This window comes from Cygnus olor, chromosome 6, assembly GCF_009769625.2.
Source record: "Cygnus olor isolate bCygOlo1 chromosome 6, bCygOlo1.pri.v2, whole genome shotgun sequence".
Taxonomy (NCBI): Eukaryota; Metazoa; Chordata; class Aves; order Anseriformes; family Anatidae; genus Cygnus; species Cygnus olor.
The window spans coordinates 19,643,333-19,660,740 of NC_049174.1; the positions used below are offsets into that span (position 1 = coordinate 19,643,333).

General features: G+C 36.0%; 1 protein-coding gene across 10 annotated transcripts in view; it reads right to left on the reverse strand.

Annotated features, from left to right (window-relative positions):
* Window positions 1-17,408, reverse strand: part of MYO3B (myosin IIIB) — a 213,926-nt gene that overhangs the window by 85,637 nt on the left and 110,881 nt on the right. For 9 of the 10 annotated variants that reach the window (XR_005821290.1, XR_005821291.1, XM_040562175.1 and 6 more), the window contains 4 exons: window positions 6,610-6,689; window positions 3,477-3,497; window positions 2,247-2,324; window positions 199-404 (listed from right to left, as the gene is read on the reverse strand). Coding sequence is in view for 8 of the 10 variants with exons in the window: in XM_040562175.1 (XP_040418109.1) it covers window positions 199-404; window positions 2,247-2,324; window positions 3,477-3,497; window positions 6,610-6,689 (385 nt within the window). In the remaining 2 variants the exon portion in view is untranslated. The remainder of the gene's footprint in view (window positions 1-198; window positions 405-2,246; window positions 2,325-3,476; window positions 3,498-6,609; window positions 6,690-17,408) is intronic. The other variant, XM_040562180.1, reaches the window with a different exon arrangement.

The following is a 17,408-nucleotide window of genomic DNA, read 5'->3' on the forward strand; positions in this document are numbered from 1 at the left end:
ACTGCTGGTCTCACACTGACTTTTCTCCATTAGAGCTCTCAATCTGTCATGTAGTCTTTATCTGATAGTTACTACTGTCATTAGAGAATCAGGCCACACATGTACAAACCAACGTTTGTAGAACCTTTCGTAATTAAACTTAGAATGTATTTTACTGAATGGAGCTTTAAAACAAGAGCCATGTTATAGAATTCTTACCTTTTCACAAACTCTTCGAAAAGGATGCGATGAGAATATCCTTTTTGACGTATTTTGACAGTTTCCAGAATTCCAGTATATCGTAGCTGCAGTAGAACTCTCTCATGAGAAAATGTTAGTGCTTCTCGATCATCATTAGGTTTAATGCAGCGGATAAAGTGAGGTTGTCCAACAACCATTTTGGATAAAAGATCCATCAGGGAATACTAGTGAGGAAAAAAAAGGATATAGAGACTTATCAAAAATTGCAATGCAACTATATAAGCAGGAAATATATATTTGTAAACAATATGGAATGATTGATTATACGCCAATTTGTAACATTAATGTTAATCCATATTAAAAATTTTTATGAATTTTTAAGTTTTTGTCTAAAACCAGAACCTATTAAAAGTGTTCAATTGTTAAAAACAAATTATGATTCTAGTTTTTATTTCTCACCCCTTTCTCTTCATCTCTCCTTATATTACATTTCTGTAGTTTAAGAAGGCCCATATTACACTTTTTAATTAACAAGTGTCCTAACTATAATTCTACTGTAGGCACATTGGATCAAACAAATATCCCCAACAGGAGAACAGGCTTTATTGTGAAACAGGCAATCATAAAAAAATCACAGAAAATCATCGGGAAAGGGATTGCAAGAAGTCATCAGCTCAGTCCTCTTCCCACAGAGAGTACTGGATGTATCAGTATCATTTCAGACACAACTCTGTCTAATCTGTTTTTCAGAATCACTGATATAGACTGCATAACCTCCCTGGGTAAACTACTGAAGTGCCACATTACTGTAACTATTCATAATGTTCTTAACAGCTAACCTAAATCTTCCAGCTGAAATGTGGGCTGACTACTTCTTGCCCTATCCAACCTGAATATAGAAAACAATTTAGTCTATTGCATTTTACACTAAAACGAAAATATTGGTGCTTCTGCTCTATCCTCACCTCATTATCCTATTGTTTGATCAGTATTTGCTGCAAATACACTCAATTTGAAGTTGCATACAATTCCAAACTGACTGGATCTGGGTGTGGTCACTTGACTGCGGGCTGCATTCAGATCATGGTGTATTTTCAGACTCACTATGTTTTAATTTTTTTTAGTCCCCACACAGCTGACATGTAGGTCTTTGCAAGAGCACACTCATGCTATACTAGACACCATGGTGATCCTTCTTGAGCAGGGGGCTTGGTCCAGATGACCTTCAGAGGTCCCTTCCAACCTGGCATTCTGTCATTCTGTAATGATACCTCCAGGTTCCCAAGTCTGGATACTTGTCCTTCTATTCTCCACACTGGGGCAACACCTCAGTATATATCAGCTGCCCCTGCACCTTTTTTTTATATTACTTTGCATGGAAAAGAAAACTGGTATTCATACATGGCATGAAGCTTTGACTCACACTGGCACGCACAGCACTGTGTGCTTCCCCCATTACGCATGGTGTTATTGCAGCCCAAGGACCAACTACTCAAAACTTTTCTGTCTGTAATGACTGCAAGAAAATAATATCAACCAACAGACTTCAACTGGCATGAGGGGTTCCTGACTCCTCATCTGCCTGTTCCAACAGTCTCACTGCCTTCTCCTTACCTGTTTGATTTGAACACGCTGGACTACTGCTAAAAACTTAACAATCTGTCTGATTTATAACAGTGCTTGCAAAAGATGGATTGTTTTCATTATTATAAATGCGAAATCCTAGCCTTTAAAAGTAGGTATGCCTGAGCTGAAGGCCTTAGTAATGGCAACTATTTGCACAAAATCAGTCTTCTGTTCATAAAAAGGCCTTTTCTAGACCTTCAGCATTTTAGATGGAAACAGTCTAGATTCTAGATCCTACTACCAGTATACTCTGGTGACACCAGAAAAGAACCAGTATGAGAAAAGAAAAAGAAAAGGAGTAAAAGAGAATTTACAGGCTACAAAGGCCTCACAATAGAAAAATATTCTCTTATCTCTTTGATCTCACAACCCCACAAATATTTCCAAGATATCTGCTGTTCTTATCAACAAATTATTTGTCTAAAATTTAACTTTTGTACCCTAAAATAGGAAGCCATAGTTTGTCGCTTCATGTTAGTTGTTTCCTCAGGGTGTCGCATAACCTCCATTGTGTCAACCTGGAAAACAAAACTCAGATGTTAGAGGTGTTCCAGAAACACTGCAAACCCACCACACCTCATCCATGAGAGTTAGGTATGATTTTTCTTATGCTCATTCTTTCAGATGTGAATACTTCAGAGTATTCAGGGCTGAGAATTCTATGGCCGTAGCAGAAATCGCTCCTTTCTAAACAGCTTGGCATCCCAAACTCATTCACAAAGCAAGAAACCGTATTTCATGTTTGTCTTCCTACATGTTAGACCACTGTCAATGCATTTATTTACTAAGTCTTCCTAGACTGACAGGCTCTTCTGGTTAGGGGGTGATTTCACACTTTTGTCACGATAGGATATTGCTAGGCCAACGAAGCAGCCATCAAGATGCAATGCCTTATGAATCGATTTCTAAAAAGCCTTCCTTAATCTTGTTATCATTGCAGTGAACTTCATCAGGTCTTATTTTCTATATAAGAAGAGTTACTATTTTTGTAATGACCTGGAAGTAAATTATCAAAAAGCTGCCTCATTTTGCTTACATGTGGAAAAACGTACTTGTCAATTAAGAAGTAACAAACAGAGTAGGTAACCACAGAGTGTATGTCTTTTCCTATCTGGTGTTGTATTTACCATTAATTACTTTGAATTATCACTTTTGATGCCAAGAATTTCAGCAGTCTCACCCAGCTGAACTGCCTTCAAATACCACTTTTTCAGCATTTCTGTAGAGATCACAAGAGTTATTTTTAGAGGATATACATGGACAGCAAACATATTGCTTCTTGTATATTTTAGTTATATTGTCAGTACAGCTGTTCTTATCAAAATGAAACCAGAATTTATGAATGAGTATAACCATGGTTACCAATCACAAGCAGATTGTGTTGCTATATTACAGATCAACAAAATTAAAGAAAATCAACCAGCATCCTGTTTGCATGGAGCATTAACAACATTTTAGCATTCACTTGCATTGTGGTAGTTTACCATCTGCTCTGACCAGGTGGCATTTGTATAAACCAGATAATGCTGTTGTCAGCACCTGTGCTACATTTCCTGGACTTTGCTCCATATGATCATTTCCAAAACTGACTGACTTAAGACCATTCTACTGAACACTAAAAGTAATTGCTGAAAGATTACAGTTTTCAATAAAGTAGCTGTGTGTCTTACCTTCAGGAGACATTTAGGAGACTGCATGCAAAATATAAAGGAAATTAAGCACTAAGTAGTAATAGATCAAGAAAATGGATTTTGTGTTGGGGAAGAAATCAAAACAGAAAACTGTGAAGACAAGATTCAAAATAGTGATGGTGCAAAGGGAGACAGATTTCCATACGGGCGACCATAAAAATTTCAGTATGGTTTTGTAATCTGTGATGTTTTAGCCCAAAGTGGTGTACATGCACTAGTACACATCTCAAACTAATACATGAGAGAAAAAAGGACGCAGCTTGATTTCAGTTTTAAGGGTGTTAACGGAAAACACTGAAATATATGCCAGTAAAAAAGCCTTATCAGCACAGACAACATCTAACATCTTAAGAGGTCATGTGACAAAGTAAACATCAATGACCTAAGTCAGAACAACAGGCATGTCCATGGGGAAGGATATGGGAGTGTTTCAAAATTATCTTAGCAAGACAACTGCATTCTGCACATTGATATCTAAATCTCTGGTAAAGGTCAGGTAGAAGACAAAAGCCATAAGCAGTGAAAACTGACAGTAAGTTCAGAATAAATGGTAACATTTAATGTTAGAAGACAGACAATTGAATCACAAAGAACACCAACAGCAAAACATTGTTTTCAATGTGTTTCACTGTAGTGAAGCCCAAGTACCCATGAATTTGAGCATCTAAATTGGATTCTTTGCTGTTTAGAAAAGCATAGACTCCTAATGATACTTGCATTGGAGTTTCAGCACTCATGATTTCCTAGCCACACTTGGAATATCTGCTGTCCAATACAGGGTGAGCTAATGCTCCACCTTTCGGGCAGTATGATAACATGAGCATCTCCTTTTCACAGCTACTTATTGTCACCAAACTGGTAGAATCTTATGATCTTTAAGACTGCTACTCTGTCAAATATGGTTTACTACAGTCTGCTGGGTTCAAAAGGGTTTTATTTTGGTTTTGTTTGGTTTTGCAGGGGGAAGGGAGTGGGCAGACAGAAAAACAGATGGTCAGAAACATTCACAAAGGAGGATGTAAAATAACTTTTCTCCGAAAAACAGGCTACAACCAGTATTGCGAGATTCCTTTTTCTGTGGAGTTGTAAAGTCAGACCTGTGAAATCTGTAAGGACTAGGACAAATTTCAAAATCTTCTTGACTAGAAACATCTGAAGGTGGGTTTTCTTTGATAGAACATTGAAGCTGGGGAGATTTTGCTGTAAGAATTTTAGAAGTTTTGTCTCTAGTTAATTTATAACATTGTGAGTATATGAAGTTATGTGGTTTTATGGTAGGGCAATAATCACGTGTACAACAGGCAACTGGCTTTATCATAACTGTCTTGTCAAAAATGATAGAACATAATAAGAACATCATGATATAATCTTGTGTTTTAAATCACTAGCTGCTCTTTTTAAGCTAAATTGAAGAATAGTCCAACAGTTATGTCACATTTTTACATGACAGTAGTCGTGACGTATATACATTTATGTGATTACAGCTGAAATGGAAAACAGCTGACCTAGAAAAGACAAACTGTTCCACCACTAAAAGGAATTGCTTCTAATAGTTTTGAAACAATATTACAAGAATGATTTATGATATCATGTCACCTTATGAGGTCACTGGAAATTATTGTTTTCACATATTGACTACACCTGATGTTGGCATGGTATGAAATAGTATAAAACTGATAAATACATTAAGCAAAAAAGCTCATAAATTAAATCATAAGTAAAAAAATCCAAACTTCCAAACAAAATTATGGCACTTTTGGATTTGTTTTATAAAGTGTAAAATAGTAATTTAAAATATTTTTTCTGAAGTTATAATTTCATAAAACTTGTAATTATATTTTTTTCAGCTAAAAACTATATCAATTAACATTTTCTGAATAGCGCTGTAGTTCTTAAGCATGTCTTTTAACTACTTTTTTAAAAAAGTGAAGGGTGAATAAAGAACACTTAAACACTACTTAGTATAACTGAATGTGTTTATTAAAGCTCTAAAAGCGAACTGCTCTATTCCATTCCAGCTGTAGCAATAAAATGCATGCTTACAAAGCTTCTGCTGTTATAAGCTGGATGTGGAAGACAATGTTTGTATAATACAAGAAAATTGGACAGACCATAATCTGTCCTTCAACACTGAAAGTGTTTATACCAGAAAGGAAATAAATCTCTGAAATTCAAGTCTGTGTTTGCAGGTACAGCAAAGGATATAGATGTATGGGTGACTCACATGAATTACTGCATCTACATTTGAGCATGAGCTCCTTATAATAGGAGAAAATGAAAAAAATAAATAGAAAACCCAAAATATAAAAGGCTGTAGACTTTTGAACAGTTGATGTTATCACATTTGTTTTTAAAAATTATTTTTGTTTGTTTTGTAAAACAAGCAAACAAAAACAACAAACAACTGACTAAGCAAACTTTAACTCCCTGAAAGTGGGGAGGAACTGTAGATGCTATCAACTCAAGGCTCAACAGTTTTCCTCACATATTAAGTGAGCTCAGTTGGCAACACTATTAACTGCCACAAAATCATCCCATCCTTTTGCAATTATGCCACGTACTCTTATGACAAAATCCAACAGCATTTAAATTTCACAGTCATTCATTTAACTCTCTATAAGGAATAGCAGTTTTGCTGAGTGGTTCTTTTCTGGTCATTTATCAGTTACAAATGTTGCTTGTTTTTTTGATTTTTAGGTTATGCTGAAGAGGAATAGATCATTTTGCTATTTTGCCTTTCATATGGTTAAATACACTAAAAAAATGTTACCTAATTAAATCTTTTTCTAGGCTAAAAATTGTCAGAGGAAAACCTTGAACCCACTGAAATCAAGAGGAATATTGCTATTGATATCAATGTTAACTGAGATTTTACTCCAGAATTTTAAAGATTAATCAGTAGTAAAGTGATTCTTCACTGGATTCTACAGTAAGGTTCTCACCAAAACTAGAAACTGTGCTTCCAACTAAGGTACGTTTTCTGATTTTAAGATAGACTCTAACTTGGTAAGAGCTCTACTATATCAGCTCCACATCAGCTAAGCATTTGAACCATAATCTCACTGTACTATTTCATAAGCAATTACATCTCTTCAAAAGGACCACTACTAACCTTGATACGCCCAGCACTAAGCTGTGAAGGCAAAGACCTAGATGCTGCTGTCACTCTGGCTCTTGCCTGTGCCAAGTTACCTGTTTTAAAAAAAAGAAAGAAATACTGCAAAAACTGTTCAAGAAGCTTAGCAGGGAAAAATTCATATGGTGAAAAATCAGCTTGCACAACAGTAGTAAAAATTGCAGGCCCCACTACACTTCTTCCCCACCCAGCTCATTACTAACTGTGCCTTGCAGAGCATTCAGCATGAGCATGACAGAGTTGATTTAAAAGGGAGGAAAAAGTCAGTGATAAGGTGGCATGTCACTGACCTTAGCTACTGAGCTGATGAAAACAACGACAGCACAAAGGCATACAACTCAATCACTAGTAATCAATTTCTCTGTGACTCATTCAGAGATTTAAAAGAGAAAAAGACAGCAGAAACAATCTTGTTTCTATGAAATCATGTGGATCCTGAAGTGTTTAGACATCATCTTAAGCTCACAAAATAATGAAAGAGATGAGAAAATGATAAGACGGTATCTTTTCTTGACCTTTTGACATATAGGCCTACTTAATCCCCAATCTTATTGTCCCTTGGGGTTTTTAAAGACTGACTCAATTCCTCAGGCAAAAACATTCTGTGGTGTAAACTAAAAGATGAGTGCCTTTTTTTTTTGCTTTGTTTTTAATTGTACAATATGACGTGTCCTAAACTTTTTCCGCTGTACTTGCAGAAAGCCAAAGTCATCATAAAAGAGCTTTTCAAAATAAAGGCTCAGAGAAGAGAGAGGAAGTGATATGGGCCTGTGCATATGCAAGACACTCTGTATATTTCAAAGTTTTAGCAAGTCTAGCACAAGATGTCCAAATGTTTTCTCTGGCTATATCTTCAGAGGCTAAACTGTGATTAATAGCATTGAAAGAACCCTTTGAAGCAGGATTGGTGACATCAAAGCCCTAATCCATGGGTGGCAGGATTTTTATAATGAGTGGGAAGCATTTTAACACATTTCAAAGGATTTACAGCATGAATAAACAATAGGCCTCTGCAGATGTACCACACACCTTTCAGAACCAGAACACATAAATAAGTGTCCATTTTAATTTAAATGTAAATAAAGTGTTAACACTTCTTTCAGATGCTAAGTGCCTTGTTTGCATCAACTCCAGTGTTTAGCTATTTGCTTTACAGAAAGCCAGTAACTCTAAACAGTCTTCAGAGTTTTGATAAACTATGTATTACATAACTAGTAAGGAGGCAGGATGGGAGAAACAAAAACCAAGAACACTTAATCGCTGGTAGTTATTCCATACAGAAGCTGAGCAAACAGTGTCCGCGTACCACTGAAGGGAACTTTTGCTCTTCTCTGTGAACACTGAAAATACCAAGCTCCTGAAAAAGTCTGGGGGCCAACAGTGAGAAACACTGCAATGACATTCTTTAGAGCAATTCAAACATTCTGTATTCATTTTCAAAAGTATTTCCCTTTTAAGATGCTGGCATTAAGATTGACACACAGAAGGTATGTCCATGATTTTGGAAACTGCTTTAGGCTATAGTGTTAACGTTTATGAGAACTGCAACTCTGTTTTGAAAATCTTGTGTTTGTATACATACATGCATACTTACACGTATTTGTATTTTGAAAATCACATATATGTGTATATATATACATATATGGTATGGTACATCTCTCTAAGGTTAAAATTAGGATTTTAATGAGCAAGTAGTTGGCAAATATATTTTTCTCTTAGGTATAATTTTGATATTTTTCTATGTAAGAAATTGATTATTTGAGCCCTTTTTTTTGGATAAAGTAGAAAATCTGGAAAGGTTGTTTTGGCTATGCTTCAGGTTAGCAATCTGAGTCTTCTTTATGCTTGAAAGCCTTGCACTGGAGAACTGATGACACTATATGGGGCAAAAAGAAGAAACAAATCTGATTCAGATTGCTTAAAATGACTAAAATTTTGCAGCATTTTATAAAAAGTTACAAAGCTCTAATAACCAAACAAAATATAGAATGATAATATAGTTGCTCAAGGTTTGCCATACTCACAGCTGGCACTAGGTTAATAACTAATACCCCTGAGCTCTCCCTGAACTCCTCATGCAAAACTAAAACTACACTTCAAATTTCTGATTTGGCACAATGTTTTTTTTTTTTTTTAAATTTAATTAATCAGAAGTCTTTCATGACTTCACTTACTAAAAGGAAACTAACATGTGGTCAGTTCCTACTTCAAAAAAAAAAAAAAGAACCCTCTACATATCATGAATTTGTTAATTAAGTTAATTCTTTCTCAGGAGTAGGCTGGAACTACATATTTAGGTCATATTCCCAATTCCTGCAAGTCCTGTGGTAGTTGACTAATTCCAGTTTGGCTGCAGTAGTTTTCAAAATTTCTTCAAATATATTTATATAAAACATGCTATTATTTTCAGTGCTGTAATTGATGTTCAGAAGATAAACTTTTGTATTTATAGGCAGAATGGGTCACAGCAACAAAAAAACATCAGGTACATTCTTTGTTCTTTACATTTTTTTCTATATTTTTTTTCTTCAGCTGGCCATATTGCTGTCTGTTTTCATTGTAACCGAAAACAAAAATTCTGATTACATTTTAAATGTTTGTAATCTGGTAGGAGAGTTTTGAGTTGACCAAGTCAATTGCTGCATTTCGCAGAGAATTCTAGCATTAGTTTCATCTGAGCATCAGCTTTGGATATCTTTCCTGTTACTTGCTCCAAGGAAGAAGCTTTTTCAAAACAGAGATTTCCTGGTTTTCTTAGCGTTATTCAGAAGTCTTCCCCTAGAGTTCTGACATGAACATGCTTTTATAGGAGATTTCAGCTTAATATTTGCCAGTTAGACTGTTCATTTCAGAGCAATTGCGTGCCATATACCTAAAGTGTGAGACCTATACGCGATGCCTGAAACAAATGCTGAATCCCGTCTGGCAGTTTATGGTAAGTACAGTCAAGCTAGTGCTCATTCACCTCCAGGACTGATTTATTTGCTTTTTTTTCAGTGGGTGTGAAACTGCTAGTTGCTCCCTAAGTTAGTTGCTCCAACAATACTGTATTACCTGATAGTTATATTCAATATCCCATGCACTTCCAAGATTCTATGCCAGTATACATGTTTTTGTCTGAATACAGTATGGTCAAAGTATATAATTGTTTACCTAGCATGACTGCAAATTGCAACTGGGAAATGCAAAACTCATTCATAAACAATGATTTGCTGTCTCTTTTACACTAATAATTTCATTTTTCTTATTGACAAAGGTAAAGAATTAGCTAAGAATAAGACCAATATTTCCTTATGGATTCTAATCAATTCTTATTACATATGTCAGGTGAACTCCTATATAATCTGTTAATTACTGAATTGCAGCACCAGTTGAAATCCACAGAAAAATGTTACTAGGGTTTTCTTTTCCAGATCAAACACAAAATGATGCTTCAGTAAAAGTTCATGAATTAGTTATCTTAAGTAGTTCATGTTCAGGAAAATTACTATCTGTAACATGCCTGAGCCATTAAAACTAGTAACAGGACAAATGTGGCTTGAAAATGAGTCTACATAATAAGAAACATTTCACCTAGAGTCAGGATGATGTTCATAGTCAGTACACATTTGGAGTACCTGTCCCTGCATTTGATTTTCATTTACAAGGTCATTTACTACTTTACACACCAGAAATAATAAAATGTTATTCCACTTTGTGAAGAACGTCAATATTTGAAGAACAAATGTTTTTAGATAATATCATAGCCAGTTGAAACTGCCATGGGTTCCTTGAAAGGTTAAACCGGTTAAAGGTTATGACTGCATTGTGCCTTTCAAAATTCTAGCTTCACACACGTATGGTTGACACTTTAGACACCTCCGTTTTTGTTTCTTTTTTTTTGAAAAGGTGTTTATGAGGGAGGGGAGAGAAGTTAACCGTTAGAATCAGGATGGATCTTTTAAACATGTACATGTTCAATTTTATTCACAGGCATTTCCTTTTCAGTTCAACAGGACTGCTCGTCTGAAAAATGAATGCTCCTGCCTATGAGCTCGCAGGATCAGAGGCTAAGGTCTCTGGGATTGCTTTGTGTCAGTGGGGGAGTCAGACAGCCCCAATGTCTCTGTTATTTCCCTCTATTTAATAATGTTAAGAATATCATTAATACTTTGTGAATTTTCTGTCATTAAAGTTTGTGAAATGCTCTGAGAGTTACCAACAGAAAGAAGTAACAGCACAGAAGTCTATGCAATCACTGCTAAGCTCACTGTGGCAATGCTCAGCAAAAATTTTGTCCTGAAACTGTATAGAAAATCCAACTCTGCAAATACATTTTTCACTCATACCTTGTTCCAGCAAGGTGGGAAAGACAGTGGTGTCAAAGTACCCTATCTCTTCCACTATGCAAACCCAAACAGGAGAAGTTCTGAAAATATTTCAAGTATTTACAAAGCACAGAAAGAAGAAATAGGTTGTCTTTTTTTAAGCTGGACTTTGGTAGTGCTCTCTAGATTTCAGAAAGGCCTAGTCAGCATTCTTGGCTTCTCTCTTGCATCACTGGCACTTACTGTGGAATCTGGTTGAATTAATGATTTGTCCAGCCATTGACTTTCCACACTAATTAGGAAAGGTTCACTCTAGCTGGAGGTTGCATAAATTTGTCAGTACTTCATTATTCTCAGGTAATGGGCTCTAAAAGTAGTATCAAGCAAATATTAGTAATATTAGCACTGTATTTATAATGACGTTTTGGTTATGTCTGCCATAAATCACTCCTCCCTCCCAAAGTAAAAGCATGCCAGGTAAGAATTACATTATGCTTCGATATAACTTTCAGTTGTGAAGTGCAAATGACTTACAGAGAAAGAGCCTAATGACAATGTCACCTTACTGTACAAGCTGTACCAGGGATATTACTATTACAGAGAGGGCATGCTACAAGCTCCTTCCTTATCCTCATATATTTTATTAATTTCTTTCATGCTTCTGGTTCAGATAAAGATGGGTTACTTGAAATACCATGTAGATACAGTACAATATGGTCAGAAATGCTACAATGCATTCATATTTCATTGACACTACTTCTAATCACAGCTAAGCACTTGCACTCCAGAAGAGGTACAAAGTCAGGCAGTGTCTTTGACACACACACATTCTTCTCTGTCTTTCTTTTCAGTACATTTCATCTAGCCTAAGGAAGTTGACTGCTTATCTTCATAATGCATTTTCACCTTCTGCTACTGTAAGACTAAGCTTTTCTTAGCTTGCCTATAAATGACTACGTGTAATTTTTTATTGGGTACTAATTTGAATCTGGCCACTGACTATCAAAACTATTCTTTTGAGTCACAGGAGCCATTTAAGCTAATCTTGTGCAATAAAAAGCTAAGAATCCAATTTTCTCATATACTACGTATTTTACACAAGAATGTATTTATAAAAATATTATCTGTCGAATATAGCTATCGATACATATACACTTCCACTGCTGCTTGTTCTGAAAAGAGAACCACTTTACTTCCTATTCAGACTAAGTAAATAATGAATAAGAAATAGTATTTCCAAAATACAATTCATATTACAAAACAGAATCAGATAACCATGAAAACTTGGAAACAGTGAGGCCTGCCTGGGGATACCCTAATTATAATTGCCTCAGGAGCAAAAAAGATGCAATTTTTTGACCCAGATTATTTGAAACAAAAAATTCTATGCTATAGTGAACTAACAATTTCTGATCCCTAATCTGACTTACACTGAGGTTTTCTTTGGTCTTACTGCTAGCATGAAGTATACATAGATCATATTTACAGTTACTTAAAAGCTTTACATTGCTAGACCAGGAGAGGAGAAACCGAATGTAAATTAGGTGCTGTACTACACTCACTATTGCAAACATCACAGACACTTCAGTGGTTGCTTCCCACACTAGCAACGCATTCACTGGCAAACAAACAGCATGATGTTTACAGCAACTAATAACTCTGCTTGTAAGCAGGATTCCTGCCTTGTTTAAATATTGTTTTAACACTGTAGGTTAGTAGGCTCCTTGTAGAATGCAAGAGAATAAAGACACTCCTGACAGCAGTTGAGATGAAATGAAGGTCAAACTGCCTGCTGTATTCCAAGATATGTAAATGTATGATCACAGTAAAAAAGGTCTTAGTTTTCACCCTGACCTAGTAATGACTAAGAAAGAACAGATTATGGTATACAATTTATTACTGGCAGTGTCCAAGGTGTTTCTAAAACACAGCCTTGAGTATTAACGGCTACCTTAAGCAACATGCCTGATTTTCCAGATGAATTGAATCAGAGATAAGCAGACATCTATCCAACTGGGAGTGTGTTCACTGAAATGCAGTCATTTTCTGAAATATCACAGTCACATACGTGATCATGTGACATGCAAGCAAACCTTAAGCAATTCTGAGAACATCACAGTCCCATGAAATGACCACATTTACAGCTGGCAGGCAAAGCACACATGCTATGGTCTGATCATGTGATAAACATGTTTCTAGGCACAGGACCAGAAAGGATCACACGGTTCTGGAAAAGATGGTGGCAAAGAGGGAGTGGATTACATGCTAGACAAATTCTCTACCTGGCCACAGCCTGGTGGATAAACGTTAGGCACTTCTGTCCAAACACGGGATTAATGGAGTGAAGTCAGTACAGCTGAGAGCTACCTGTATGAAGCTGCAGCTAGACAAAACCGAAAAAATGAGAAACTGTTTGGAAAAATTAGAAGTCATGGTGTAAACAATGTTGGAGTTTCCAACTCTGTAATGCCCAGCATTTTTAGACAGGTCTGCAGCCTGATTAGTTGGAGACCTGACTAAGTGTCTGGGGGCTGACATGCTGTCTGCAGCACTGGAGAACAAAGTAACTATTTTTTTAATCATTTATGCATTCAGGAGACACTGGCCATTTCTTTCAGATATGGTCTTTAGTAACTTCCACCCACATCTTTGGCAGTGTAAGATTTGATGCTGTTGTACGTGATCTGCTTGGGACAACAAACCTTGAAATCTCTGAGGAAGAGCAGACAGTTCAGAATGCTGCAGCAAAGTACCTCACCACCAACAGGACACTGACCATTGCCTCTGTACATTGCCCTAGTTCCTGCAACCACACCCACAACTAGATTAGGAGGAAACAATGGAGGTGTATTTTCTGTGAAGACCTTAACATTGAAAAATGCTCCATTAATTTTCAGCATTAGCAAAACCAAACCAAAACAAAAACAACAAACAAACAAGCAAAACCCACCAAAACCATCCTTACTGTAATGACCTCCATTTCCACTCAGGACAGACAAGAAGTTCATTTCTTCTTCCAGAAGCGTCTGGAAGAGTCTATGTTGAATTTATGATTACTAACACATGGTGATTTAGATATGGTCTCACTCATTATTTTATGTATGTGACAGCCTTTCTTTTGTACTTTATGTTAAGATGTTTTTTTTCCAAAAAAACTTATATGCTTTAACTAGAAAAGTGAAATTTGATTATAAAGAACGTGATTACCTTAGTATTTTATCTCACTAACACAAACCAGCAAGTGTTCTGGTAGATTACCTCCAGCATCTTGCCTCTGACTATCTCAGAACAACTGTACTCATATACTAATTAAGCTTCACAGTACTCAGTTTAACCTGAGGCCAGAAAAAAATTCTACAAGAACATTGAATAATCAGGAAAACAAGGAGAAGTCAGAAGTCGTGATTTCTAGCCCACTGTTTGCATTTCCAGAGTATGTTCATTTCCCATGCAATGTATGTTACAAAACATTCTGTGGTATATATTTGATCACTTACAACCTGCTACTGAAACTGCTCCATACATACAATGAGAGTCTGATCTAGATCCTAATAAAGTCACTGAAGTTTTCCCAGTGAATTCAGCAGTTAAAATTCAAGTATAAATATCTCACTGAAAGCACATGAAATAAAATGGAGGAAAGCTTTCTCTGGCCTCACTATGACTATCGGTCTTCTCAATGGCTAAAACCCCAAGCTAGACAGAATAAAAAATGGTGTCAAAAATTGGCTTTTACTCTTCAAGAGAAGAGCTGTCTTTTAGAAGTCTAATTTAGGATGAAACATGGTTGCAGAGCTTTATGGAAGTCCCAGACCTCCCCATGTTTGAAATCTAGGCATTAATGGTGCTGACTAGTCATTTAATCAAGTCTCAAAGGCTTCTCAATGGAATGTTCGCTCCTCTGGATCTCAGCACTTCTATATATTACCACAAATAGCACAAAGTCAGATATTTTTGTGGTAATTCAAAACATTATTCTGATTTATGTTTTTATCTCCACACTCTAAAACAAATACCCGCTCATACAAACACCCACAAACACATTTTCTGTCTTTGACGCACACACTGACCTGCTATCCAGACAGTTCTGTTACAAGCTCTCTTACATCAAGCCAAATCAGGTCAGAATACTGACCTTTACAGTTTATTGTACGCTGAAGGAGTTAAGAAAATTTATAGTGTTAAAACAAAGTACATAATCATAGTAAGACAACACCCTCAGACAATGAAATACTCAAAAAAAAAAAAAAAAGACAAAATCCTGCACACACTTAGAGGTTTCTTTTCCACCAAATACATTCATCTCTTAGACAGAATAACCTCTAATTCAATTATTTTGAAAGACTGGGAAATATAAGCATGTACTTTGCAAAGGATACACCAAAAAAATCCCTAACCATTATGGATATTCAAACCAGCCATGTTACCTGAATATTTAACAAACATATCTGCTGTACAAAATCACTGGAAAATTTAAGAATAATTGCCCCTCCAAGGTCTGATCTTGGGAGCTAGTGAATGCCTCCAATGATGTACCAAGCATCTCTGATGCAGTGCCTTTATAGCACATAGTGCCTTTAGAAACTGGCTAGTAAACTACTCATTAACATAACTACCGTACAATATTCTCTGAATATTTCTCTATTTAAATTCTGTGTATGCTGCACAGTGAGATTCCACAGTCTACTAGTTAATATTAAAAACAATAACATCTTCTGTAAAATACATCCGCTGCCTCCTCAATATCAACACGTTTCGGATTTAGTTAGTATACAATGAAGTGTTAAAATTAATTGTTGTTTATTAGTGTGAGATAATGTTCATTATAGAATTGAGAAGTTAGGTTAGAAACATGAAAATTTAGAAGATGTCTCTTCTCTTCCAAAAGAAAGGTGAAGAAAAATTATTCTCAAGATTTGTTCTACAGGGGATGTCCTATTATGAATCAAATCAGTAAGCTCATCAAGATCTGTTCTTAAACCTGTCCACTTGTACTTTTTTGGGGGGTTCAATTTGCAAGCACTTCGAGACAAGAATCTATACCATGCCTGTTGTCTGTTGCCCGTTTTCAATACAATGTAATCAGTGAAGTCACATTAAAAAGTATGGACTTCTGCTTGGGCATCACCCTTTACCAAACATAAGCATGATTAATCTAACTTGGCCTTCCCAGCTGTTGTGCTTACTTCCACATGGAATTCCAGTGATTCACTGACACTCTTTATTCATATAGAGCTATTCTCAACAGTAAATAATTGTTACACCTTTCATAAAGCCTAAGGTCTCCGTCCTGCTAACTTTGATCAGATAGATGGTTCTCTTTCTAGAGGAGTTTCATTTTTAGGGCTGTCTTAGGGTATGTTTTGTTTGGATCCTAGTGCTAGCACATCTTGTGAGTATCTGTGTACTATACTTGTCTATGAAACAAAACCTCAGGATGTGAAGAAAAAGAAATACTAAACTGTAAAATGATCAACTGAAAAACTAAAAAAATGTAATCAAACTCTACCTCAAATGCAGTTAAGCTACATTTAATTTAGTTTACTGATGTCCCACATCTGCAACCCAGTAAAGTTCACAATTGTTACGTTGCACAGCTGTGGTTTAAAGCCTCTCTTTGCACACAACATACTGGCAGCAAAGCAAAAACGATTAACTTTTATATTCTTTTAACATATGGACCAGTCAGAAGTAGGAAAGCCTCTGTGTTCTGAGTGAAAATATACAGCTTCCATTAACCTGACCCAAATTCTTACAAAATATAAATTCTGATTCATCTATAAGCAGAGAGATTATAATTACAATGGCTTTGTTTCTGATTCATTTGCTTTAGAGTGCCTGCAGTTATCTCTTGGAGGTGAAAATACTAATACAAAAGTGCCATTATAAAAAGAATTTATTGCAGGATAAATTAGTGAAATTAAGATGTATTCAAGTCTTTTGCTCTATTGTGATGTGTGGAATTAAAAGAAAAAATCTGTTAAGCCCAAATGGAAACATGCTATATTTCAGTGAGTCTGACACATGCCAAGCCAAGAAAGCTGCAGCTATTTATCACTGGGTGAAGTGCTTGCACTCAGTAGGAGTGCACAGTAACAACATGACAGGTCACATCATGGTTTCACTGAAAACACTGGCCAAGCACCTAAGATTTTAATTGGCCAAGATTTGACTTTGTGCCCAGTAGAATCTCTTCACGGGGCTGAAACGCAAGAAAAGCCATTTGTTTCCCCCAGTTTCTGACTCTTCATGAAGTATCAGTTGCTAACAAAGTTACAGATAAATTAACAGTAAATAGTACTCATCACCTTGAGAAATTGCTACGCAACGGTGAAAAGTAATTCTTTGATGGGATTTTGCAGAAGGCCCTAGTTTTTGTATGCTTTAGTGTGCATAAAGAAAACCTCAAACATTTTTTTCACATTCTTTCTCAGCATGTGGTCTGTTGTGTTTTTTTTTTTTGTTGTT